The sequence below is a fragment of the Equus caballus genome, chromosome 5 (genome assembly GCF_041296265.1).
Source record: "Equus caballus isolate H_3958 breed thoroughbred chromosome 5, TB-T2T, whole genome shotgun sequence".
Taxonomy (NCBI): domain Eukaryota; kingdom Metazoa; phylum Chordata; class Mammalia; order Perissodactyla; family Equidae; genus Equus; species Equus caballus.
Genome location: NC_091688.1, coordinates 13,335,918 through 13,362,943, shown reverse-complemented (window position 1 = coordinate 13,362,943; position 27,026 = coordinate 13,335,918). Strand labels below are relative to the sequence as shown.

Here is a 27,026-nt window from a genome sequence, read left to right as displayed (position 1 = left end):
TGTAATATTAAATTTTCTTTACTCGCATTTCTCCTTGTTTCAATATTAATATTACTACCCTATATTTTTATAGAAGATTCTAGTATCTTGAAAATACTTCTTAAATTATCTAGATAATACTAATAATGTCTTGGGGAGAAAAAGAAAGTCATCATTAGTTTATCCATAAAGTTGAAACTGAGGCTAATTTAACAGAGAAGGTCAGGGTTAAAGCTAAGGTTTGAATAATCAATATCCTCTAATAATTTTGAGTAAAAGAGTTTCTCTTTAAAATAATTTTATAAATACCTTGGAGAGGATACTCCGCTTTAATATTCATTTTTTTCAGTTTCCTCAAATTTTTATCATGTAGGTCAACAAACAGGAAAACATAGGTACAAGGTTGACTTTTCTCAAAGTTTTTCCAATTTGGTTTCCTTTTTCAGTGGTGGTATTTTTAATTTTCTGTTTGACTTTTTCATTTACATAAACATGAAAATTTTGGACAGCTAACTTTGACTCTAAAATACTTTTGACATATTCTTTCATAACGCTTGTCAGCATGTATCAAAGGCATGCTAGTTAAATTATGATTTTAAGTACATTTACCCAATGTTTCTGGGTTTTGAGGACTCTATAACAATGAACCAAATTTACTTATCACAGGGAGTTTTTAAAAATCCAGAGATTTTGTAAGACCATGGGGTGACTTTGAGATTTTATCAAAGCTGTTTCCCTGGTGGAACTCCTCACCCCTAGGTATCCACATAACTTACTCCCATATTTTTATCAGATCTTTATTCAAATGTCACTTATCAGTGAGGCATTCCTTGGCACCTTAGCTAAAATTATACTTTCTTGACACTTCCTATCCCCATTCCCTCCTTTACTTTTTCCTTTGTACTTATCACCATCTAGCGTGGTATATATTTTACTTATTACTCTTGCTTATTGTCTGTCACTTCTCAATAGAATGCAAGCTCCACAAAAGGACAGATGTTTTTACTTGTTTACTGCTATATCTCAAGTGCCTAGAACTGCACCTGGCGCATAGTTGTCACTCAATAACTATTTCCTGCACATAAATGGTTTTTAAAAACAGAAAAAATCAGTAAAATCCATACAATATAATATACCACAATATTAACATGTACTGTGAATAGTCATCAATAATCTATCCTCCTAACTACATAAGAATCTTCTAATGGCAGAAATCTTATCTTACATCTCTTTTCATTCTTAGAGATTGGCATAGAATATTACATATACAGCAACTACTCAATTAAACATTTGACAGCAGGAAATTCTGCCTAAAGACAAATTACTAGGAGATAAAAATAGAACAACAGAATGATTACCTAATTCAACATTAGATTGGCATGAAGGAAAGAATGGCTTTAAAAGTAGTCTTTTTCCCTCTAATATTTATGAGCGTTAGCTTCCAGTGCTAATTTAGAACATTCACTCCAAAAATGATCACGGACTGCCATGGGTCAAGATGGCCACCAGACTTGTTAGTAATAACAAGGACAAAAGGTTGAGGATTGGCTCTGGACTTGACACGTTGGCCACCTCATCTTAGTTTGTCTTTGGGACCAAAACATGGAATATTGGAGATATTTAATAATTAACTATACAGTTCTCTCTTCTATAAAATTATAATATTTCTTCAGACTACAATTATACTTCTTCAAAATCAATTGACTTTTGTGGGTCACAGCTTGAATAGTCAAAGGTTCCTGGAGAAGTGGCAAAGACAGTCATCAACATAATATTACAAATCATGACAGCAAAGGAGCTGACAGAAGGCGATTCTGAGCCAGTCCAATTCATGTAGAACTTGTATGTGAAATGTAAACAGACTATAAAATGGTTACACCCAGACAGGTTTGCAGACCCACACCTAAACTCGTTTCAACACACACTAAAGAAGTACAACGGAAGCAAGATGAGAGGAAAATTTGATTTCTCCAAGTACGACTCCTTGGAGAAAAGTGTTTGCTAACCTGACTAATTTCTAGAAAACCAACAACTATTATAGGATAAAACAAAAAATAAAAGATTTAAATTCTAACCAAGAATTCTGAGTTCAATTTAGAAAATGAAGAGAAATGAAGAAAAAGGCAAAAACAAAAAAAACAAATCTTGATTTTCAAAAATTCAACTAAAATCACAGAATTATCCATATCAACCAACATACAGACAATACTTGATTCTGTTTTATCTACCTACCGAATGTCTATGACTAAATGTCTAGGTTCACTAAGCAAATAATAACAACAATGCAAAGCACTTCCTACTTTTCAAATTCTTTCATTATTTTATTTAGTCTTAATTATGTTCCCTTAAAATTACCTGACTGGTCTAATTATTTAAATATCCATTGGTAGGCATGCAAAACACCGAACAGAATACATTTGGTAGGAAACAGGGGAAGAGTTGCTTTGATACTGACGTTAATTCCTAGTGTGTAATATCTCAGGTAGGGTTTTTTTTATTTCTCCCTTCTGTCAACCACTCCAACCATAGCTAAATTAGCCTGTTCTGACATTACATTATACAAGACAACATCAGCAGCTGTGTGAACAGGACATAAACCACTCAATACTAAGACTCCACACAACACTGGCTCCCCAGTGAATTTCAGGGCTTCAATAAGATCACCTAACACTCTTTCAAAATGTAAAGCCAAGCAGTAAACTCAGACACAACACATCATCCAACTTGTCTATAACTGTACAGCAACATTACTAGGGCTCAGATAAATTTTTATTTCTGTAAAATAACTTTGCTGCCACTTGGTTATAAAGAATAGAACTTTCTAATGACCTCTAATTCTCAGTTAACATACTATAGTTCAACTTGCTTACTTAACAGGACATGCAGGATGTTTTGTTTTATTGTAACACTCAATGACAAGTCCACAAATTACTGGATAAATGCTAGGAATTTCTTTCCTTTTATCAGCTTACCCAGTTTAGCTGCGCCCTCTGGTGGGTACTCAGGAAACTGACCCTCGGAAGGGACACTGACAGTTCTCCTCAGACATCGCCCTTTGGTGGAATCTGTCTGCTGCTCCTGTCCTCCCTCCACAGGTATCTAGTTAACCAAAAGAAAAAGAGACGCAACTTAATGCTTAACTCTATTAAATTAAAACATGGTAATTAACCATAAACGCCTTCTGTTTGAATAATGGTTTTAGTTAATGAAGACAGGAGTTTGTAATCGTCAGTGCAAAGTAGAAGAAATGGAGAATATAAAGTACATACAACGGTAAGGTATTACCACTCCTTTTCAAGTTTTTCTGTAAAAAGAACACTTGAAAGATCAGGAAAAGTGAGTGTGTAAGTTAACTTACATGAAGTATATACAAATAATATCCCGGTGTGTATCTGCTTTGGGAGCTCCAGAAAATAAAACAAAACACCCACACAAATAAAAGATTCTTTTACATCAAAAACAGGTTCACAAGCTCCATTCTGCCCAATGGTCAGTAAGGTAAATGGAAATAAAAGTCAACAAGAAAGATTTAGCTCCCAAATTCTCCGAAAAGAAGGTTTTGTTAGATAAAAGTAGTAAAATCACTCAAATTTTCTTCAATTTTAGAATTAAGCACTTAGAGATAGTTAATAAAACATATTTTCAGTGGTAACTTGTATAGATAATTATATAAAATGGCATACTTTCTTCCAAAAGTGACATTAGTTTTTGAAATCCTAAAAAATATTTTTTTCTGGCATAATTTCAGGAACATATCAAGTGTTCTTTGTATATGTGGAATGAGAACTATGAATGGTATAAAAGATCTGTAATGCCAATAACTATTTTTTAAAGGTCAATTTTATTTTAATTAATCAATTAATTTATTTATTTAGAGGATTAGCTCTGAGCTAACATCCACTGCCAGTCCTCCTCTTTTTGCTGAGGAAGACTGGCCCTGAGCTAACATCCATGCCCATCTTCCTCTACTTTCTATGTGGGACGCCTGCCACAGTATGGCTCGACAAGCAGTGCGTTGGTCTGCACCCAGGATCTGAATCGGCAAACCCTGGGCTGCTGAAGCAGCACATGCAAACTTAACCGCTGTGCCACCAGGCCAGCCCTGCCAATAACTATTTTAAAACTTACAGGGTATCACCGTAGACTAATAGGATGGCTCTAAGTTCTTTTTCCCCCTCCCAGTAATGCTAAAAGATCAATCACTTTAGTTTGAGGGAAGAGGCCAAGGACTTTTCACAATGAGATTTTACTAGTAAACTTTACCAGAACTAAGAATAGCATTGGTAACATCCTAGTTTGGCAAAATATGTCAGTAATTAATCACAGTCTCTAATTTCTTATGGCTCCAATATTGAAATTTCAACAAATTTCAACAATAATGACTAGAACCCAGTTCTTACTATGTGTAAGGCTAAGGAATTTGCATGTGTGACATTATGAGGGAGCCATTATTATCATCCCCCTTTTAGATGAGAAACAATTTATTTCTCCAAATGACTACAATGTGCACATATAAAAGCAATTGATTAGGGGCTGGCCCCGTGGCCGAGTGGTTAAGTTCGCGTGCTCCGCTGCAGGCGTCCCAGTGTTTCGTTGGTTCGAATCCTGGGCACGGACATGGCACTGCTCGTCAGACCACGCTGAGGCAGCGTCCCACATGCCACAACTAGAAGAACCCACAACGAGAAATATACAACTATGTACTGGGGGGCTTTGGGGAGAAAAAGGAAAAAATAAAAAAAATCTAAAAAAAAAAAAAAGCAATTGATTAAACAAAACTGATAGATAGAGGCTTAAGTGTATAGGTGTTCTCCTTTGCCCCAGTGATCCAACTCCTATGACTGGGGTCAAGAGGATAATAGCAAGGGAAGCTTTCTCTGTGTTACTGAAAATCTGAAGAGCAAAGTCAAAATGTCTTCATAAGGACTGAAAATTTTCACACTCTTAAAGGACCAAAAATGCCCATTTCTTCATTACTATAACTATGGTTACTCCTTGAACACTGAGAAACTAAAAGGCAGAATTAAGAAAGGCAAAATTCTAAAAAATAAGGGAGACCAAATAATAGCATCAATAAGACATGAACTCTTCCAAAAGTACTCTGTAATATAAAACTTTATGAACAGTAATCTAAGTCATCCATCCCTTTCAGGATGGAAATTATATTATCTCTACTTAAATAATTAAAAGAGTAGCACCAAGAGGTTAAATAACTCCCTCCAAGTAAGAAAGGCAAAACTATATCCTCTACCTGCCTTAAAAGTAGGAAAGAACAGGGGGAAAACAAAAATAGTTGGATCCTTGAACAAAGAGATAAGCTTAAATAAACATAACTATTTCCTTAAGAGTTCTAAAAATGCCTATTATCTGAAAAAATGGGGGTCTAAGCCACACAGAAAAAAGGTGTAATTTTTGATATTTTTAGGAGGGAATGACCTATGATATTTTCTGTGGAAATTTATAAAGGCCATATCCAGGAAAAAGTAAGAAATGGCTTCTACATTCACAAAAATAAACTCAAAATGGATCAAAAGACTTAAAAAGTAAGACCTGAAACCATAAGACTTCTAGAAGAAAATATAGGCAGTACACACTCTCTGACATCAGTCTTAAAAGGATCTTTTCGGACACCATGTCTTCTCATGTCTAGGCAAGGGAAACAATAGAAAGAATAAACAAGTGAGACTTCATCAGACTAAAGAGCTTCTACAAGGCAAGGGAAAACAGAAGTGAAACAAAAACACAAGCCACCAACTAGGAAAAAATATTTGGAAATCATATATCCAACAAAGGTTTAATCTCCATAATATATGAAGAACTTACACTACTCAACAACAAAAAATGAAACAACTCGATCAAAAAATGGGCAGGAGATATGAACAGATATTTCCCCAAAGAAGATATACGGATGGCCAATAGGCACATGAAAAGATGCTCATCATCACCGATCATCAGGGAAATGCAAATCAAAACTACACTAAGACTTCACCTTGCACTTGTTAGAATGGCTAAAACAACTAAGACAAAAAATAACAAATGTTGGAGAGGTTGTGGAGAAAAAGGACCCCTCATACACTGCTGGTGGGAATGCAAACTGGTGCAGCCATAATGGAAAACAGTATGGAGATTTCTTAAAAAATTAAAAATAGAAATACCATATGACCCAGCCATCCCACTACTAGGTATCTATCCAAAGAACTTGAAATCAGCAATTCAAAGACTCATGCACCCTATGTTCACTGCAGCATTATTCACAATAGCCAAGATGTGGAAGCAACCTAAGTGCCCATCAACTGATGACTGGATAAAGAAGATATGGTATGTATATATATACAATACTACTTAGCCATTAAAAAGAACAAAATTGTCCCATTCACAACAACATGGATGGACCTTGAGGGTATTATGTTAAGTGAAATAAGCCAGATAGAGAAAGACAAACTCTGCATGATTCCACTCATATGTGGACAATAAACAAACGCATGGACAAAGAGAACAGATTAGTGGTTACCAGGGGGAAAGGGGCTGTGGGGAGGGCACAAAGGGTGAAGTGGTGCACCTATAATATGACTGACAAATAGTAATGTAAAACTGAAATTTCACAAGTTGTAAACTATTATAACCCCAATTAAAATAAATTAATTAAATAAAATAAAAATAAAATTTAAAAAAAGAAATGGCTTCTATTGTCATATACTTTGTCTCTACCATATCTAAGGAGAGGATAAATAAATATATTAAACTTATTTGGGCCTAGAATTCACTCACAATGATTTTCTCCAAGTTTTAACAGAGACTCTTTGTTTTCCACTGTTGAAACTTACAATATGATCAGAGGTTTTATTCAAAGCATCACTTTTAAAAGTTAGGGCATTTTACCTCTGACTGCGGGATATAAGGAAGAATAGTGTTCACTTTTATTCTAAACCCACATTTCTTAAGAATATTTCGCTTTTACAACACTATTGATTGCTCCTTACCTAAAATATTTTTTTAAAGATATTGATCTACTCCTTGAAAATTAGAGGGTTCATATTTCAAGTATCTTCCAATGAACTAAACTAGAGTTTACAAATCTTAGTAGACAGCCAAAGAGAATCAGTTTTAGAAAGTCAATTTCAGAAAAGCAATTTGGTTCACTCTGTCTTATTTTAGTTTACTACTCCACATTTACTTGTTTATACTGAATTACTCTTTAAAAATTGCCTATCTTCCAGATTCTATAACATGAAAGGAATATTTCTTTCTTTTAACCTCTTTGGCCTTGTACTATGCTTTGAGTACTCCTTTTCCTCAGGGAAAAAACCTAAAGCACTTTAATACATTCCATTGTAGATGAGCAAAGCGGAACATAGGAAGAAGTAAATGGCTTCTCAGGTATCTCAGATGTGTTAATAACAAAGTCAAACTGGATCTCTGACTCCAGTCCTCTTTACTAGTTCCAAACCATCCACAACAATGGAAGAACAATATGGCACAAAAAAATCAAGTTACTTCGAAAACATACATATTTTTTTCCTGTAAAATTATCTTTCATTTTGTTTAGAATTATATAGATATTAATTTCAATTTCAATCTGAGCACCTACAGATTAAATAGTCAATATATAGTCAAATACAGGAAACCAAGATTATGTTAACTAGCAAAAGAAAGATCTTCTCAGTTATTTCTTTTCCTAAAGAATGCTTAAAGGATGTTAGTCCCCTGTATCTTTAAAAGGATTTTTTTTTTCCTTTAAAAGGATTTTTTTAATCTTTTTAAAGAAAGAAAATTCCTCAACTTTCTTATCCCCTTAAGGTAGCAGCTCTCAAAGCTAGTGGGATCCAGGTAACGGCATCAGTTTTACCTGGGAATTTGTTACAAATGCACATCCTCAGGCCCCACCCTAAATCCAGTGAATCAGAAACTCTGGGGGTAGAGCCCAGCAATCAACGTTTTAACATGCCTCCAATTGATTCTGATGCTCCCTAGGGTCGAGAAACACTGCCTTAAGGTTTTCTCTCCTTCCTATCTTGGTTCTCAAGATAACAGTGGTTCTTAACCTTGGCTGCAAATTATAATCACCTAGGGGAGTTTTAAAAAATACTGATGGCTAGACCACTCCTAGACATTCTGAATTAAGTGACTGGTGCGTGGCCTGGGATTTTTATAACTTCCGAGGTCACTCTAATGTGCAGGCAAAGTTGAGAACCACTGATCTATATTCAGTACTTTCAGCTCTAATTATTCACTTATTAATCCTTGACCACCAGTACTAAGTGTGGAGGCATAAATAAATCACTTGGCCTTACCAAATTCCAATTTCTATTATTTTTGGGGCATGATCTTTCTGGTATCTCAGCTAGATGCCTGGGGTGGTAAGGTATTAAAGAGGTCTCTCACCAGCAGAGGCAACCCTCTAACATTGCTCAATATGACCACCAGTATCTCTATTTTGTTCTCAATACTACAGTTGCTCTCTAGAAAGTCCGAGTAGTCCTGCCCTGAGCATGTGTAGTCCAGCCCTGGGCCAAGACGCACCAGTGTCCAGCCCAGCAGATTCCAGCCCCTTCACCTACAGAATTCTTTTCTCTGCCTCCTGAGCTCAGTGGGACTACTGCACTCTGCCTGGACTCCAGATCAAGTACCACAGTTGGGAAATGGTACACAGCAGACAGCCAGGGCAATGGTGACAATCACTGTCTTTGGCTGCCTATTGTCCAATGCTTGAAAATAGTTTCTCTCTCTCTCTCCATATACATATGTGTACTGATATATACATACATATATATATAGATACAGATACATAGATATACAGTCCAGTTTTATGTTGTCTGTAGTGAGAGGGCTAGTTTTGTATCAGTTACTCTATCATGCTGGTGCCAAAAGCCTCTTATTATCTCTTATCCAAACTACTAATATGGTCTCTTCACTGGTGATGTTCTGCCCCTTAAATCTACTCTTTACATAGTTATCAGAATATTTCCAAAACGCAAATATGATTATTTCATTCTGAGGCTTAAAGTCCTTCAGTTGTTCTCCTTTGCCCTTTGCAGTGGTTTTCAAAGGACTGGTAGTGTGTTTGTACGTGGACGTATATGACAGGGGGAGGTATTTCTCTACTTCAATCACAGCATAATTCTGAGTTTATCTGTTATAGAGGTCTTCTGCTTAAGCTTTTCTACCAAGAAAGGGTTCTTCTGCTAAGAGTGTTTTAGAACCACTATTATCTTACAGAGTAAGTGCAAGCTCTCGAACATGCTATATACCAAGTTTTCCACCATCTGGCCACTGTCTGAATGCCCAGCTCCAAGCTTTACATTCTACGAACACCAAATTGCTTGCATTTCCCTAATAGATTCCTTATTTCGTAGTTCAGTGCCTTTGCTTAGTTTGTTCTCTGATCCTAAAATATTTTCCCTCACTTTCTTTCCTATTCTATACCTTCCAGGTAAACGCCTATTCATCCTAAGGCTTAGGACAGGCACTGCCTCTTCCAGGAATCTTCCCCCTCTACCAATCCCCTACGGGAAGGTTAAGGTACACCTCCCTGAGGTTCCACCAATAACAGATCTTTCTCTGTCACTATACTTATTATATTGAATTATAATTATTCATTTGTGCAACTAATTCCATGTAAGTTAACAGCTTGTATCTCACCATAAGTCAATCTCCAAACCTTAAAATAGTTCCAACCCACAAACGAATAAATATTTGACAGGTAGCAATGGGGGTCATTTTAGGCAAAAGAAAAAACATAACATCAGCCAAGAAGTTGGCAAGCATATGAAGTTTTTGTTTTGCTTTGGAACAGGGAGTAGGTCATATTTAGCTAGAGCCTCTTAAGGGGGAGCCGTGGGGTAGAACACCAAAATATATCATGACTGCATTGGGAGGGCTTTAATACCAGGTCACGCGTAATTCAGGGAATACTGGGAAACCATTCAAGTTTTCAGATCAGAGGAATGGTAGTCTCTTAATTGGTCTGTCTCCTTCCTATCTCTTCCTCTTCTAATACATCCTACAGATTAATATTCATAATGCATAACTTTGATCAAATCTCTTCCTTTCTTAAGCTTCCCTTGATAATTGCCCATTACCAATAGCATCTTAATAACACAGTTAGACTATAGTCCTTTAGAATAAATGGATTTTCTGTTATTCTATCCAGTTTACTTGTGCTATTTCTCAAATGCCATTTTAAAATTATTTGTCTTAATTCCACAACTAAAATTGGTATGGGGGGAGAGGGGAAAAAATTGTGTCTTATTCTCTGCAACTTCTAACAGAGTGAATGCACATACAGGGGCACGTTACGTATCTGCTGAATAACTTGAAAGTGACTCTGAATGAAACATGCCATGGGAAGTTTACCCCAGGATAAATAACAGTTGATTTTAGCTGTTTGCACAAAGTCTAACTGCTATTTTCATCAGTATATCTGAATGTAAATACTGCTTTCCAAAAGCAAGAAAAATATTGTAAAATTGCATTACTACCAACTTGCTGCCTGTATGCTAGATGCAGCTTAAAAAATTCCAAATACAGAAAGTAGAGTCTGAATGAAGAAAAATGGAGCCACATTTACCCTTCTTAACGGCTTGTTATCGCCAAAAGAAAGAAACTCACAAATTCAGCTTTCTTTTGTATTTTTATACTGGCTGCACCTCAGAGGGGTTCACGATTGTCTTCTCTTACCATTTCCCTCAACTCCTTAATCTCTAGTTTACTTGGTCTTATCTCTTGCAAGCAAAATGGAATTCAAATGGCCTCCTACGCCCTCTTTGAACTGGGCTGGTGCCAAGCCAGCTGGGGCCTTTCCTGGCATCCAGGCAGGGAAGTCTATTTCGTAACCACAAGCAATGTCTATTTGGCACAATTTGCATGAAGCAATTTACTGAACCAATGAGTCATTTCTCAAGGTGATACTCCTGGCAGACTTCTCTTTCAGCATTCTGCCCAGATCTGTCCTTCTGCTACATTCCCAAACTGGTAATTGGTATATTTAACACTCTTCCCATGTATATCCTGCAAGCAGAATTTTTTCCATTTCTGACAGGAAACACGCAGAGTTAAGAGAGAGCACTGAAAGATCCCACACACTGAATATATGAGTGATACTAGACTAATATAATCCTCCCACATTCCAGCAGTGCCTGGCTAAGGACTCAGTTTAAATCCTTACAGAACCCTCTTAATTGATCCCTTTAACACAGCAGTAAACACCCCCATGATTAGGTGATTAAGGTTTAAAACAGCCTTTTTAGATAATTTTAGCAGGAAATTCCTTAAACTCCTTGTTTCAAGGAATTCTAAATTGTTCAATGCAAAATTCCAAGGGTTAGAGTTATACTCCTCACGATAGTGTGAGTGAAAGGTAGAAGAGTGACAGCATATTCTAGTCCTTCCACAAAAAACCGCTTTCTAATCCTTTCCTGTAATGAAATTAATAGAATATTAGATTTATCACTCAAATAGCAGGTACAGTAATGGCTTAACATTTTCTTATCCTAGAGACTTAATTCAGTTTTTCCAACTTAATAATGGTAGAACATACTCATCTTAGGGCATTCAACTATTTTGTAAACTTTCTGTAAACTCATCGTCCCTTCATGGTCCCTCACCTGTTCTACTGCAGTAATCTAACTTACCTATTTCCTTCCAATCCCTTTCACTCAATTTTCTATATGATCAACAGAGTTACTTTGCTAAGAAGCAAAAGTAATGATGTTACTTCCCTATTAAATACCTATCTATGGTCCAAATCATTTCCAGAATAAAGTCCAAATTCCTTATTATGGCCTTCAAAGCACTTAATTACTTAGTTCTCGCCAGCTATCACTCTTCTTCTGGCAAATCATATTCCAAGAATTCTGAACATTTTGCAGTTTGCCAAAGAGATATAAGATGCTTCTTGACTTTGTATCCTTATACATGGGACATCCTTCCCTTCCTTTCCTTATCTTACTAGAAGATAAGCTTCTATCTGTCCCTAAAGACATGGCCTAATCATAAATTTCTCTGTAAAACCTTTTTTGGCATTCCCCACTTCATACCATAATCCACCCCAGACAATATCTCAGTTAATCTTTCCCTTATGATTATATTATAATTTAAAAAGTAATAACTTATTGAGGTGAAATTGACAAAACATAAAATCAACCATTTCAAAGTGAGCAATTCAGTGACATTTAGTACATTCACAATGCTGTGCAACCACCACCTCTATTTAGTTGCAAAAGATTATAACTTTTAATTTACCTCAATGTGTCCCCACTAAAACTGCATCTTCGCAACCACAATAGTGCATACCTAATAGATACTCAATAAATAAAGATAGAACCACATATTCAATAATGGAAAAGCATCTTATGGAATATTTTTCTCCTCTTTTATTATCCAGTTTTAGAAAAAATATGAAATTAAGTCTCATGTTCTGAGAAGACTTATCACACAAAAAGAAAAGAAGGAAATAGATATTCAGGAATTAAAATTTATAATTTGGCTTTTCAAGTTTATTCAACAAATGTTCATTGAGAAATTACTAAAGTGTCAGGAAGTGTTCTAATCACAGAGGGCTACAACAATAAACAAAAAACAACCCATGCCCTAAAACTTACATTCTAGCAGGGGAAGAGAGATAATAAACATAATAAATAAGTTATACAGCATTTTAGAAGATGGCAAATGCTATGGGGAAAAAAATTAGAGCCAGGTAATTCGATCAGAGGTTCCAGATGGTGATATGGGGAGAGGGTGCAATTTTAAACAGGTTGGTCAGGGTAGGCCTTATTGAGCAGGTGATATGTAAGCAAAGAACTGAAGGAGTTGAGAAAGTGAGTCATGCAAGTATCTGAGGGAAGAGCCACGGCTAAGGCCCTGAGGCAGGAACGTGCCTGATCTGCTCAAGAACAGTGATGAAACCAGAATGGCTGGAACATAGTGAGCTGAGGAAGTTTCTGGCCTTTGAAACCTGGAAGGATGGAGTTGTCATAAATGGAGATGGGGGCGGCCTCTGGAAGGTCTGGGAGGGAAGATTAGGGGCTCAATGTGGGGCTTTTGGAGATGATTATTACATATCCAAGCGGAGGTGTATAATGGGCAGATGGATCCATGAGTCTACAGAAAAGAGATGTGTAGGTTTGAGATACAAAATTAGAAATCATGAGCATTAGAGGGTATTTAAAGTCTTAAGACTGGAAGAGATTCCTAAGGAAGTGAGATCTAAGGACTGAACGCTGTGGCACTCTCCTGTTAAGATTTGGAGAGAAGAAGAGAAATCTGCAAAGATGACTCAGAAGGAACTGCCAGAGAAGCAGGAGGAAAACTTTTCTTAGTACAGTGTCATGAAAGCCAAGTGAAGAAAGCAGTTCTAGGAGAAGGAATGAGCGATCAATTGCATTAAATGCCACTAACAGATCAAGTAAGACGAGAACTGAAAATTGACTACTGAATTTAGCAATATGGAGGTCACCAGTGAGCTTAACACAGCACTTTTGGCAGAGTGGTGTGCATAAGAGTCTGGTAGGAGTAGGTTTAAGAGAGAATGAGAGGAGAGAAGTTAGAGACAATAAGTTTAGAAGTTGCAAGAATCTTTGCCATTAAGGGAAGCAGAGAAAGGAGTAGTAACCGGAGGCAGAAGTGAGGTTAATAAAGGCTTATTTTTTCTTTTAAGATGGGAGAAATAATTGCATGCTGATGGGAATGATCTAGTAGAGATGGAAAAATTGAAGATGTAAAAGAGGTTGGGAGAATTGCTAGTGATATATACATCCTTGAATAGGCAAGAGGTAATGCAATGGACACATGTGGAGAGGCTGACCATTGGATTGTGGACAGTTCAACCACGGTTAAAGGAAGGAAATCAGGGTATAAGGAAATAGTTGCTGATGGATGGGTAGACATGGTAATGGAGTATGCAGAAGTTCTCTTCTGAGTGCTTGAATTTTCTCAGTGAAGTAAAAAGCAAAGTAACCACCTGTAAGTGACAGTAACAGAAGATTTAGGAATAGAGGAGGAGATGTAAAAAAAAATCATCTTAGAAATCATTTTAGATTGTACTACTCAAAGTGTGGCCTAAGGTCCTGTGCTGTTCTGCAAACTGTTACTGGCCCGCAATAAACAACTTAACAGTAAAGAAATTGAGAAGAATTGTGTCTGGTGTGATCAGTGGATTTGTCTCATTATACAGTACACTTTCCATGAACATGTACAATTTTTGTAATTTTATTCCTTCTTTTCCTATGTTATGATTATTCTGTGTATACTTATTGAATTGTAATTTCATTTTTATCAAATCTAATAAAAATTGGGGCTTGTATTTTTACTTCTTCTTAAATTTCATTTTTTTGGGGGGGGCCAGGCCCGTGGCCAAGTGGTTAAGTTTGTGCGCTCTGCTTCGGTGGCCCAGGGTTGCGCCAGTTCGAATCCTGGGTGCAGACATGGCACCACTCATCAAGCCATGCTGAGGCGGCATCCCACATCCCACAACTAGAAGGACCCACAACTAAAAACACACAACTATGTACCTGAGGGGCTTTGGGAGAAAAAAGGAAAAAAAATAAAATAAAAAAATTAAAAAAAACACAAAACAAATTTCATTTTTCATAACAATTCATTTCATTGTATTTTATTATTCATGATGACATGGTGGAAAAAACTGGTTCTTCACCACACATAGATTGAGACGCACTAGTCCATGAGAGTTGGACAGTAAATGGACTAAGAAAATGTCTTATGATTACCAAAAAGCATTAGGGGCTCACAGGAGGTTTGCAGCCATTAGTTTAAAGGTTATCAGGATGGCAGAGTGATTTTCTTCAGACACATTATGTTGCATAAAAGTAGGGCAGGATAGATGAAGAACAGGATTTAACTGCACCTATCTATTGCCAAGTGAGTATGATGATACAAGAGAAGGACAAGGAAATAGTATGCAAGGGATGACCTTGGAATGACTGACCATGGAATTCAGACTGCGTGAAAAGGGAAGAGAGGATATCAGAGATATGAGGGAGAAAAGGTGACAGGATCAATGGGCCACAGGTCCCAAAAGGATTGAAGAATTGTTGGAACAAGGGATGGGCTACACCGACAGAAAGTGATAGAGAATAAGATGTGCACAACTGAGACTATGAAAAAGTTGTAGCAAGGAGGCAGAATAGAGGAAAAGATTCTTGGAGGAGAGGAGTTCAAGGAACTGAGAGCCAGTGTGTTGAATGAATCATCTCTGTGGACACTGGAATCATCACAAATTAAGGCTAGAGCAGTGCTGAAGATAATGACAATGAGTCAGGGGCAACAAAAAATGCCAAGGGCAATAAAAAATCCAGGAGCAAGAAAAAAAGGAGGAGGAATGATGACTACACCATGAGATTCAGAGTTTGGGCTTTTTAGAGAAAAATAGATAGGAAAAAGATAGGAAACATTCATGAAAGGAGACGGACACCTACTATAGGCAGCATGGTATGAGGGCTGTGGGAGAAGAACAGCCATCACTCAACGGTATTTCACAGAGGATAGTGTCCTTAGACAAGATACAGGTTCTCATGAGACCAAGAAGTTAAGGGATTTCCTCAGGGAAGAGGTGGAAGAAACAGCTGATTTTGCTGATGACGGGCCATGAGTTGTAGAGGGCATAGTGAAAGGGTTTAAGGAGGTAGGAAAGGGGGGCCGGCCCAGTTGCCGAGTGCTTAAAGTTGCATGCTCCGCTTCTGCAGCCCGGGGTTTCACTGGTTCGGATCCATGGCACCACTCATCAAGCCATGCTGAGGCAGTGTCCCACAAGGTACAACCAGAGGCACTCACAACTAGAATGTACAACTACGTACTGGCGGGGGACCTTTGGGGAGAAGAAGAAGAAGAAAAACATTGGCAACAGATGTTAGCTCAGATGCCAATCTTTAAAAGAAAAAAAAAAAAAAAGAGGTAGGAAAGGATGAGTGGAAGCCAGGGACAGAAAAGAGGATTTAGAGAGCCATATGCAGAGTATGGGAGATGAGAGCTTCCCCAGGTGTCCAGGGATACTCATGATGACTGGCATAAAAAGGGATAAATCATGTAAGATATTATTTTAGGAAATTATTCATCATGGATAGTTATTTTACCAGACAAAGGGGGCCCAGGTCTGGATTACTCAATTGATCAGTAATATTTAATCAATAGATTATATCTTGGTTCTAGGTAAGGCATGCTTCTTGACCTTACGCTACGTATCCTCAGGCTATTTAATTTCTTACAGTACTACATTGAATAAAATGTAAGTATGGGCAAAAAGGTGGCAAATGATCTGTTTATATAACTCCTTACTAATAGCTCTGACTGCTGACAGAGTAGGTTGGTTAAAATGAGTATTTTGAATTACCTGTTTATTCAAATTGGATAATTAGAAATCTTCTACACTAATATTCACTCTCTCTCTATATATATTATATATATTAATATTCACTCTACCAATTTTTATTATGTATCCATTTAATATAAACACAGCAACAAGTACTAGACTGAACCAGAAAAAGTTGACCTTTATTAAGTTATTTTAATAAAATTAAATTTAATAATATTAAAATTCTAGGAAAGGGTCATGGGTAGGGAGATAGTAACAAAAGTAAGAACATTTTTAAATGGCTGGAGAAAAAGAATAAGCAAGTTTTTCATGGAGGACACATTAGCTGGGCCTTCGCAAATAAGGACTGTCTATTAAAATAAAAGAAGAAACAGAAATTGCTTTACTGTTATTACCTTCCTTTACCATATTAACAATTGCTGAGTAAGAGAAAGGATGGAAAAGAAAAGGGACAGAGAGGGAGGAGAGACAGAAGAGGAAAGGAAGGTAGGGATCCACAAATGAGAACTGAGAAATGTATTCCTGTTCATTGCTTCCTCTTCTTACTTTTCAGGAGGGATGACTTAGTAAATTGATATTCTCCCTACAGCTTTCTAGTTATTTATATATATTTTTGGCAAGTAATCTTTCTCCTTCATTGAATCAGATCTTTTCTTCTCCTTTCCTGTCATTATCCCTCTTCTTTGTCAAGATCATATTCACTCATTTTTTTACGTTGCGGAGGTTGGGAGTAGGATGGTTTTATAGCCCTACCAAATCAGAATGATACAAAATACAATCTGATAAATGATCAATAAGCAAATAAATTATTTGGATGTAGAAGAATTTGTACATGGTAACAGTTTGAGTAGTAAAGTAGTAATAGTATAAGTTCGAGAGTTTTTTAATTCAGAGGGATATAAATTTCACCTAGAACTAGATGTCTGTGCTAATTATACTCTGCATGCCTCTCCAGATCTACTCTCTGCCTTTCTCTCCCTTGCTGTGTATTTCAGGAAGTAAACCTTTACAGAACACATCAAGGGCAATCTTTTCCTGTCTCCAAGTTAGGTTTGGGCAGTAGGTAACATCGGCAAGAAATCAGAAGACAGGAAAAGAGAATTGTAGTATTTATTCGCCCTTGCTTCCTCCCTGCTGGCCATTTTTGTGTCAGAAGAGGCTGTGTTCTTTGTGTGTAGCCACGGCAACTGTCATGCAGCCCTCTCATACAACCACAGTTCTCTGGGTTCCAGAAACGTTGCTCTCTTCCCTTACCCTGAAGGTCTAGGGTAATACTGCCTTTGGCTGTTGGTAGTTCACGTGCGCTTCACCACCTTTTGGTGGGTCCCTTATGTTGCCCATGCCTCTATAAATAGTCCCTTCATTAAACCTCTTTCAATTAATCCACTGACTGTGCCATTTGTTACTTGCTAGGAGCTAGACTGATATAATTTCCAATAGTCCCTCTGGGTCATTTTTGGGGCCAGGTCTACACAATCCAATCCATTCTCACTCCAAAGTAGTCAAACTCAGTATCTCTTGCACTGGTCCTTAATGAAAATTCAGCCCTATCTTGTTGAACTCACGCCTTCATGGCAGTCATTATGATGTATCATTCCGACATTAGCCACTCTTTAGACTTACTTATAGTTTATCATTCATAAAGTCTCCATTTTCATAAACGTGACTTATCAAAATACAAATAAAAACTAGATTATTTCAAGAATTTGGTCAGAAAAAGGAAGTAGCTTTTCTCAATAATATCCCTCTCACCTCCTTCTCTTTGTTGAGCAACACCAACTGGCTGTCTGTGAGGATGCAATATTTCCGTTCCCATGTTGTCGTCTCAGTGTAGGGTGACTGGCCACAAGACAGACGATGGGTAGGTGGCCCTTTCACATCTGTGTGACAAATACAAAAACCAGAAGTGAAAAATTATTATCATGCTTAATAAACCAGTATTTCAAATGTAAGATTCTTCAAGATCAAATTACATAAAGAGGTCTAAACATGAAAGTAAATGGTAAATTGAAAATTTAACTTCCTCTTAAGAGAGTAAAAACTGTTAGGTACACAGGGAAAAATTGGCCCTACAGTCTGCAGAAAAGAAGGCTGAAACACTCTAAGAAGAATGATTAGCATAGACTTGACACAGTAGCCACCACTGTATAGGCACTAAAATAACCTAAAATCTAAAATATCTCTGAAGCTGAGGTAGCTTCAGAACTAAAGCAATATCATTCAAAATAAAGAGGTGGGGGTGACTTAGAGACAAGAACAAATGATAGAGCCTCCGGTCTTTAGGAGGAAGATGATGTTGCAAGTACATTTGAGAGTACAGTTGACCCAGAACTGAGAGAGTGAAGCTATTGGCAGCTTATGCCTTCAAAATAGCTTTATTTCTAGTCACCCATAAGAATTAGAAATGTTTAAACTGTAGCGTCATATTACCACTAGAGGCCAGTAAGATCTTAAAAACATAGAAAGCAATTTCTTCAAGGAAAGATCTAAACATATTACCATGATGTCTCTTAGAGGTAGAGGTACGCAATATCAAAGCTGTATCTCAATTCTTCTCAATGTCTTATTTTCCTATAACATACCAAGTGGTTAGTACTACTTTGTTAAATTTTTTTGATATGAACTGTTCACTCATTTGGGCTGCTGTAAAACTTAGAACGTATCTTAATCATAAGTACATATTAGATCCAGTAAATAAGGCTTTTATGACAGTTCGATATACAGTATTAAAAGTTCTTTAGCGATGAAGGACTAATTCTTCTCAGGAATATACTGCAGGGATCATTTAAAATGCATTATTTATTATTATTTAGTTTTTATGCTGGAAGAACACCTCAAACTAAAGAAATTAGAAAACAAACACCTGTGAGGGTAGGAGACTCGTAAACTATAAATAAGCACATTTTATCTATTAGATGAGTGTTTTCACTACTGTTACATTCTACAGACTGTCTTTTTATCACAGGATGATAGGTACACCTGGTATTGACGTCAAGGAAATTCAAATGATTTCCTAGATGTTTTATACTCTAGTTACCCAAAGATGCATACTATAACTGGCGTTCTGTAGAAAGCAAACAAGTCAGTAATGAGGGCAGTTAGGTCTATGTCTCTCTTATATCCCCTTATGTGTCCAATATTACCTTCAGTGCTCCTTCTGGCTTAGCTTCCCTTGCTTCTAAAAATCTATCTAAACTTGTTGCTCTGCATTTTTGGGGGAGCTTATCAACTATCCTCCAAGATAATTCAAAGTCCAAGAACCAATAGGGCTTGGCTGGACATGTTACTAATCCTTAGAAGTTTACTGTTTCTCCTCCCCCCGCCACTCTTATTTTCCTGCTTCTATCTCCTCTGCACTATGCACAGCAGTACATGCTGCATCCTAAGCTTCTCCATTCCACACCAACTCTCTCCCCGCCACCTGTAAGTCTCCCCTTGTATTCTAAGCATCTTAAATTACTTAAAAGTTTTCTTTATATTTCAAATTTTCTTAAAATTATCACCAAAAACTCTAAAAGAACTGACTCAATCCTTTTTGACACATATAGGAGATACTTGTCCTTAAAAGCCACGTCAAAACTGATTTTCTTCACATGATTTGGACAAACAAATGGGTTAGATTTTTACCACAACGTAGGCCTATTTTTAAAGTCAAATACCAAGACCACTTCAACAGAGAGGGATGCAGCTACTTTATGTGGAAATATGGTGGTTTTGTGGTCCAGACAAGTATTCATTCAAATGACTAACCTTCTTATGTAAGTTAGCCATGGGTGACCTAAACTGCCCACTATAATTGAATTTGAACTGTAATCTTATGATCTATACTAAGCAAGAAGACATTGATAAACTCTGTCCATAAAAATCAGAACACAGAATACCATATTTATAGCATAACCCAGGTTTCCTGCCAAAATATAAATCTGTATCAGCACTGAATTTACGAAAACCTAAATTCTCTTCTCTATGTCATCCTAAGTAATTCTCTTAAAGTCCCACTGTCTCATGTCTCTTTCTCCCACCTGACCTGTGTTCCTCATTTCTTTACGGTATTATGAAACTAGACAATGTCTCATAAAGCATTTTGGGACCCCAAACTACTTCAACCCGGGCTCAAGGTAGAATGAAGTACAGACCAATACCTCTATATCTTAAAATTTTCTATCTAAATTATGAGATTGATTAGTTGTGTTATAAATTTTATAATTTCATTGTTGTTTTACTAATGCCCACTTTTTGACAATTTTATAAGAATGCATACCAAGGAAGAAAACAAAAAAGAAGGATAACTAACTTAGAATTACAAATAAGAATCTTAATAACAAAAGAGGAAAAAGAAACTAGATTTGCACTGCTCCATTCCGATAAGGATACTAAGGACACTGGATACCGGCCTAATTACAAAAGTTGACTAATTTGAGAAACAGTGTCCGAAGTTACTCTTTGAAAGCACTTCTCTAAGCCTGGATAGTATCATGTAGACTAGTAATTCTCAAAGTTTTTTGATCTCAGGATCCCTTCAGGCTCTTAAAATTATTGAAATCTTGAAACAGCTTTTATTTATGTAGGTTACATTTATCAATATTTACCATATTAGAAATTAAAACTGAGAAATTTAAAAAACATTTATTCATTTAATGATATAACAAATCTATTACACGTTAATATAAATAACACATTTTTAATGAAACATAACTATTTCCCAAAACAAAAAAAATATGTGAGAAGAGTGACACTGTTTTGAATTTTGCAAATCTCTTTAAAGTCTGGCTGAACAGAAGACAGCTGGGTTCTTATATGTGTTTCAACATTCAGTCTATTGCTTTATGTTGTTTTGGTTGAAGTATATGAAGAAAATCTGGACTCACACAGATATGTAGTTGGAAAAGGGAAGAGTAATTTAAAAGCATTTTTAGATAATTATGGATCATCTTTTTTAATACTATACCAAAACCTGACAAGCAGTTGCTTCTTAAAAGTGAGTACAATGTGGAATCTAACACCACATCAATGAACTTTTCATATTCTATTACGTTAAAAATCATTGGTTTACCTTGCTCTTTCAATGGATATTTTACTCATATGCATGAATTTGTAACACTATGCATTGATCATTTAGAAAGCATTGGTTCATTTAGTTTTGCAGATCTTACAAATGTTGATACTTTTCATTTCATAATATCAAAAAAAATCACATTCATTAATCTTCAGAAAAGTCTTGATCTCATCAGAAAAGTCTTTAAGTACTGGAAAGCTGTTAAGCTCAAGGTGGCAGATTCAAGTTTTCAAAATATACTGATTTTCATTTTTAGTCTTGGATTTTATCACTGGCAATAAATACTGTTGGCTTTTTCCCCATAAATGATAGGTTTATGTCTTTCTTTTTCCAGAAAATGTCTGCCAAATAACCAAGACCAAATAACAATAGTTTGTTTTTCAGTTGTTCTTTCAAATAAAAATAGTGTTCCATGAAAAACAAGTGGCAAGTCCAGCTCGCATATCAATTTGCACAAATGCTTTCCATTGTTAAGACCATGATACTTCAGTTTGCACCTGATGAATACCTTCCGTGTCATCACACAGGATGTTAAATAGTTGTAAACTCCTGGGTTGAGATTTAATAAAATTAAGGATTTTCACTGAGTTCTCAAGGATATTCTTAAGTAAAAGTTCTTTTTTTCCCTACTGTGTAGCAGACAAGAATACAACAACTACTGGTATAGCTTGGTGCCATGCCTTGATTCCTGCTACTGCATCAGTAGTTTTACTCATAATTGCTTTTGCATCATCAGTATAAAAGTCAACACAATAAAAAAAAAAAAAGCCAAGTTTTATTATGAAAAGAGGTTTAACCTAACAGGATCAGGGGGATCCTCGGGTTTGGCTCCACAAATCATACTTTAAAAACCACTGCTTACACAACAGGAAGCCAATAAATGATTCTAAGAAAATCTGGCAGTAGTTTGTAAGATGAAATAAGAAGAGAAAAGACCAGAGATCTTATACAACGAATGGGAGACTAATGTAATGGCCTGCGTAAGGGATGACTAGGGTCATATATTGGTGACAGTGGAAACAGAAAGAAAGGGATCGTGTGAGCTAGATTTCGAAATAGGAATCAATTGCACTGCTAACTCTCTAGTTGTTTGTGGTGGAAGAACAGGACAAGAGATGAGAGAATAAAAGAGTAATTAATACAAATATAGACTGATAAACACTCATGAAGCAAGTTATATAACTGTAATTCTGCTTCAGTTTTAGCAGAGAAGTCCAAGCAAAGTTTTTCAAAAAAAGGAATAAAGAAAATCTAAAAGGGAAGCTTTTGAATTTGAATTGAATTTGAAGGATTCAATGTATTCCATTATATCCAAATCATTTCAAAACAGCATTCAAAATACCAGATTATTTAATCTACCCATAAAACTAAAAGTCAAACCCTGGGCCTCTCCAACTGCTAATATTAATTTAGTAACCACTTGGCAAGGAAACAACACAACAAAAAACTTCTCTTATGTCTAACCCTTCCTCATAACCCTTCCTTGTAACCAGAGACAGGAGCTTCATGGCTTGTCACATCACTCGACAAAGAAGATGAACAAACATGATACGCTAGAGCTGGAAATTCCATTAGGTATATCTATAAATATCCACAGAGTAACTTTTCTCTTACAGGGTAAGCATCTTCTTGTCTCTTCCTGACTTAGAAAATATCTCAAAAGACTTAGGAGAGTAAATAAAGGGATCTAATTGGAAGCAGAAACAGGGGTAAAGGAGAGTGGAAAAGAACAAGTCTATGACCCAGATATGGAGAATGTCAAAGAAAAAAATTGCTGTGGTAAATTTGATTTTTGTATGTTACAGCTCCTAAGAAGTTCATCTGAGCTGCTTTTGAATCACATCATTTACTAGCCACGTGTTTTTTAAAATTCCAACTTTATAAATTTAATGCAATTGGTAATATCCTAAATCTATCTACTGCCATCCAAAACAAGCTTTACAGAGAATTCTAGAGAGAATCTTTCAGCAAACACAAACCCTAATGTTTCATTCAGTCTCAACAGCCTTTCATAGATTCTTAGTACCAACCTAAGAAATTAAAACAAAACATAGTTTTGGGAAATCTATCTATACAGGGGAGATTTTAATACATTAAAAGAGAAACACATTTCTAACAAGTAGTAGTTGTAAATTGCAGAGGTCTGAACTGCTGTAGAAGGATCTCTATTTCCCTGTTCCTGTGTGTACATTCCATGCCAGAGATAACCCGGGTTAGCAATGGCAAGTGCTTCCCAACATTCAAATTTCAATTATCAGACTTGTTTTGATTCTGAATTTGGTTAAAATTCAAAGCCAAAATACAAGGATTACTTTATAAAGTCTCAAAATTGGAATGATCATTTTCTTATAGAAATAAAAACACATCTAAATAACTTTAAAACAGAGCTATGCTACTTAAACTAGTTAAGAACATGTCAGTTTCCCGAAACATACTAAGGGTTATTTTTCTCCTCACCAAAATGTCCAAAACAGTTTCAACAAAAGCTCAAGCTTAAATATCATTTATATTAATAGTCCTATTAATAGGTTTAAAAAGCTATATTTTTAAAAGACAGTTCTTTATTTTTCTGATAAATAATGAAATCCTTGCCCTGCCAGACAGCTTTAAAAATGTGATACATACTATCTTCTAAAGGCAATTTCTGCTACAATAGAAGAAATGTTACTGTTGTCACGTGGAGATGATTCTTAATAACGTCAATAACTGTAAGATGCTGCTCAGCAGCAGCCTTCTAGACAGTAGAGATAAATGACCAAACTATTTTATAAATGTGTTAATGCTATCTGCTCAAGACCTAGTGTAGCTGCCATCAATTACTGCCATCAATATACTTTGAGTCACTCTCTTTTATTCTTAAAGCATAGAAAGAAAAGGCAAAACCAATATAGACATTAAAGTTTAATTCTATTTACTTTATCCCCTCATTACCCTTCCACTCTCTTTATTCTGTCAAAATGTCAGTTTCGAGAATAAACAAACAAAAATTTTCTTAGATTGATAACCACCCAAACATTAAAATTACTGCCTGTGACCTCTGCTTTGTCCTGACATACAACCACCTTTGGGCTGGCAAATTACATTATCGTGCCTATGAATCAATGGACCCAGTAGATTTAAGTATGGTCACACTCACCTTGGTAAGTAACAGGGTACTAAGCAATAAATGATTCAATATGTTTAAGACATGAAATCAGGAGGTCAGAAATGTTTGCCTTTATGGAAATATGTCTTAATCCTTATCAAAAATTCACTATGAGAGCATATATTTGTTGAAATGAATTTATATTGTGTTTTTTAACCTTAGCTAACCATTCTTAGTTTCCTTCTCAACTACGGAGGTTTAATTTCCAGGCTACTTAATCACTGATGTCTAGTCAGTAAATCCCCTATGCTCAGCAACACCCTTCTTAAGAGAAAGAGGGGCCAGGTAGGAGACAACATGTGACACTTCCTTCTGGCAATGCAATTTCCTTTAGTCTACATTTCCACAGAGTCCCTCTGCTGCCTCCCTCTCAGTCTCAGCAGCACCAGGACCTAAGCATTGGGGGTTCTAACTCTGCTCCACCACAGGGCAGTGAGTTACTTGATAATAATGTAATAAGTTCCTTGAAGGCATGATTTATTTATAGCAGACAATCAGATGTTTGATAAACATTTCTTTTCTTTGGAGAACTAATTTTAGTTTGATACTACTACCTAAGTATTTTAAGATGGCCAGGATGGGAAACAATTCCTATGATGGTTCCACCTTGCTTCTCCCTTCCACATCACTAGTATACAGTCTGGAGGAAGGAGTCGAGTCGTGAAGGGGGACAGACCTAATCTTAGCTAATCTTAGCTAATCTTAGCTAATCATCCATGAGATAAAGAACAAGGAGTTGGAAGGTCTAAGTCCACCGTTTACAGCACGATCAGGAAAAAGGAGAGAAGTCTATGTTTGGTCTCATCACAGTCTACAATTATTTGGACACTCATTGCTTAACAAAGGATATCCAGACAGCATCTCAGGACGTCTGAGAGACCCACGTGACTATACATCGGAAGGTGGACGGACTTCCCTCCGGGAGGATGTGGAGATAGATGAAAACTCTCAGACCCCGACCGAACAGCCTAGTACCTGCAAGTGGCTTTCTTCCAACGGATGCCCCCAGAAGATCAACACACACCTAGGGCAGGAGGGAGAGCACACCAGAGGAGCGACAGTGGAAACAGGTGACCAGAACCCTACCTAACCCCCCCGCAGTTACTCCTAAATGCAGAGGGAAACTCTAGAGTTACACACCTGAGCCCACGGGGAGAGTCTCGTCCTGCCGTTGGCGGGGAGATCCCGCCTAGTGTTCACGGCGCCCGGAGGGTCCCAGAGAGAATCACTGAGGGTACGGCGGCCCCCCGGCTGCCACTGCCTGCACGGTGGGGAAAGGGATTGCCGGAGATCTTGGAGAGGACTGGGGCTGGGTGAAGCTCCAGAGGCCGGCTCCGTGCCCCAGAGGGGAAGCTCCAGAGTTCCGCCTGGGCAGCAGACAAAACTCTCTGTCTGCCATTAGTGGAGAGACCATGCCCAGCATTCACAACTCCGGGAAAGTCCCGGAGAGAATCCCAGAGGGCGAGGTGACCCCCAGCTGCCGTTGCCCGCCCCGTGGGGCTAGGGATTGCTGGAGATCTCGGAGAGGACTGGTGCTGGGTGAAGCTCCAGGGGCCGGCTCCGCGCCCCGGAGGGGAAGCTCCAGAGTTCCACCCGGGCAGCAGACAAAACTCTCTGTCTGCCATTAGCGGAGGGGCAACGCCCAGCATCCACAACACCGGGAGGGTCCCGGAGAGGAGAATATCAGGCAGGGCAGCAGCTGACCAGCTACCACTGAAATCAGGATCTCCAGCTATCCCCCAGACGGGGCAAAGGGCTCCCCGAGTTCCTGGGGAATAGGACTGGGGCTGGGTGGAGTTCCAGCGACCCAGCTCTGTAGCCTAGGGGGAAACCCTACAGGCTCACAGCAGCCTCAGGGAAAGCCTTGCACAGCACTAGTAGAGAGCACCCATCTGGCAGCCACAAGGCTGGAAGACCCCGGGACAAAAGTAGCATAGCTAGGTGAGCTAACCACAGACTGTAGAAGATGCCAATAGCTCTGCTGCAACCCATAGTGGACAAGTGAGATTTTGTGGGTGCCGACAGAGACGGAGCGGCAAATATAAGTGATCCTACCCCTGGCTGCTGGAAAAGCCCATAACACCATTGCAGACCCCAAGGAGGGAGCACGTCTAGGTGGGCTGCAACAGTAGGCACCAGCAGCCTGAAGCCCCCCCGTGACGGCCCCCACGGCAGAAGAGGGAATCCAAAGGACCACTGTGACTACGAGGAGGGGCCCAGGCCCAGTTAGCAACTGCGGATAGGGTTCCTGGTTGGTGCAGTATAAACAGCTGCTCCCCCACCACACCAGCAGAAACAAGTGGAAGGAGCAACTAAACTCTATCTCTATGCGGAGGCACAAATCAACAACATCAAGCAACATGAAAAAATACATTAAATCTCCAGAACAGAAGGAAAATAACAAATACACAGAAAACAATCCCAAAGAAAATGAGATATATAACCTAAATGATGATGACTTCAAAACAGCCATCATTAAAATACTCAATGAGTTAAGAGAGAATTCAGATAGACAACTCAAC

General features: G+C 37.6%; 1 protein-coding gene across 12 annotated transcripts in view; it reads right to left on the bottom strand.

Annotated features, from left to right (window-relative positions):
- RASAL2 (RAS protein activator like 2) overlaps nucleotides 1–27,026 on the bottom strand; it is a 364,089-nt gene that overhangs the window by 160,993 nt on the left and 176,070 nt on the right. For all 12 annotated transcript variants that reach the window (XM_070266178.1, XM_070266179.1, XM_005609568.4 and 9 more), the window contains 2 exon segments: nucleotides 18,056–18,183; nucleotides 2,952–3,078 (listed from right to left, as the gene is read on the bottom strand). In XM_070266178.1, the coding sequence (XP_070122279.1) occupies nucleotides 2,952–3,078; nucleotides 18,056–18,183 (255 nt within the window).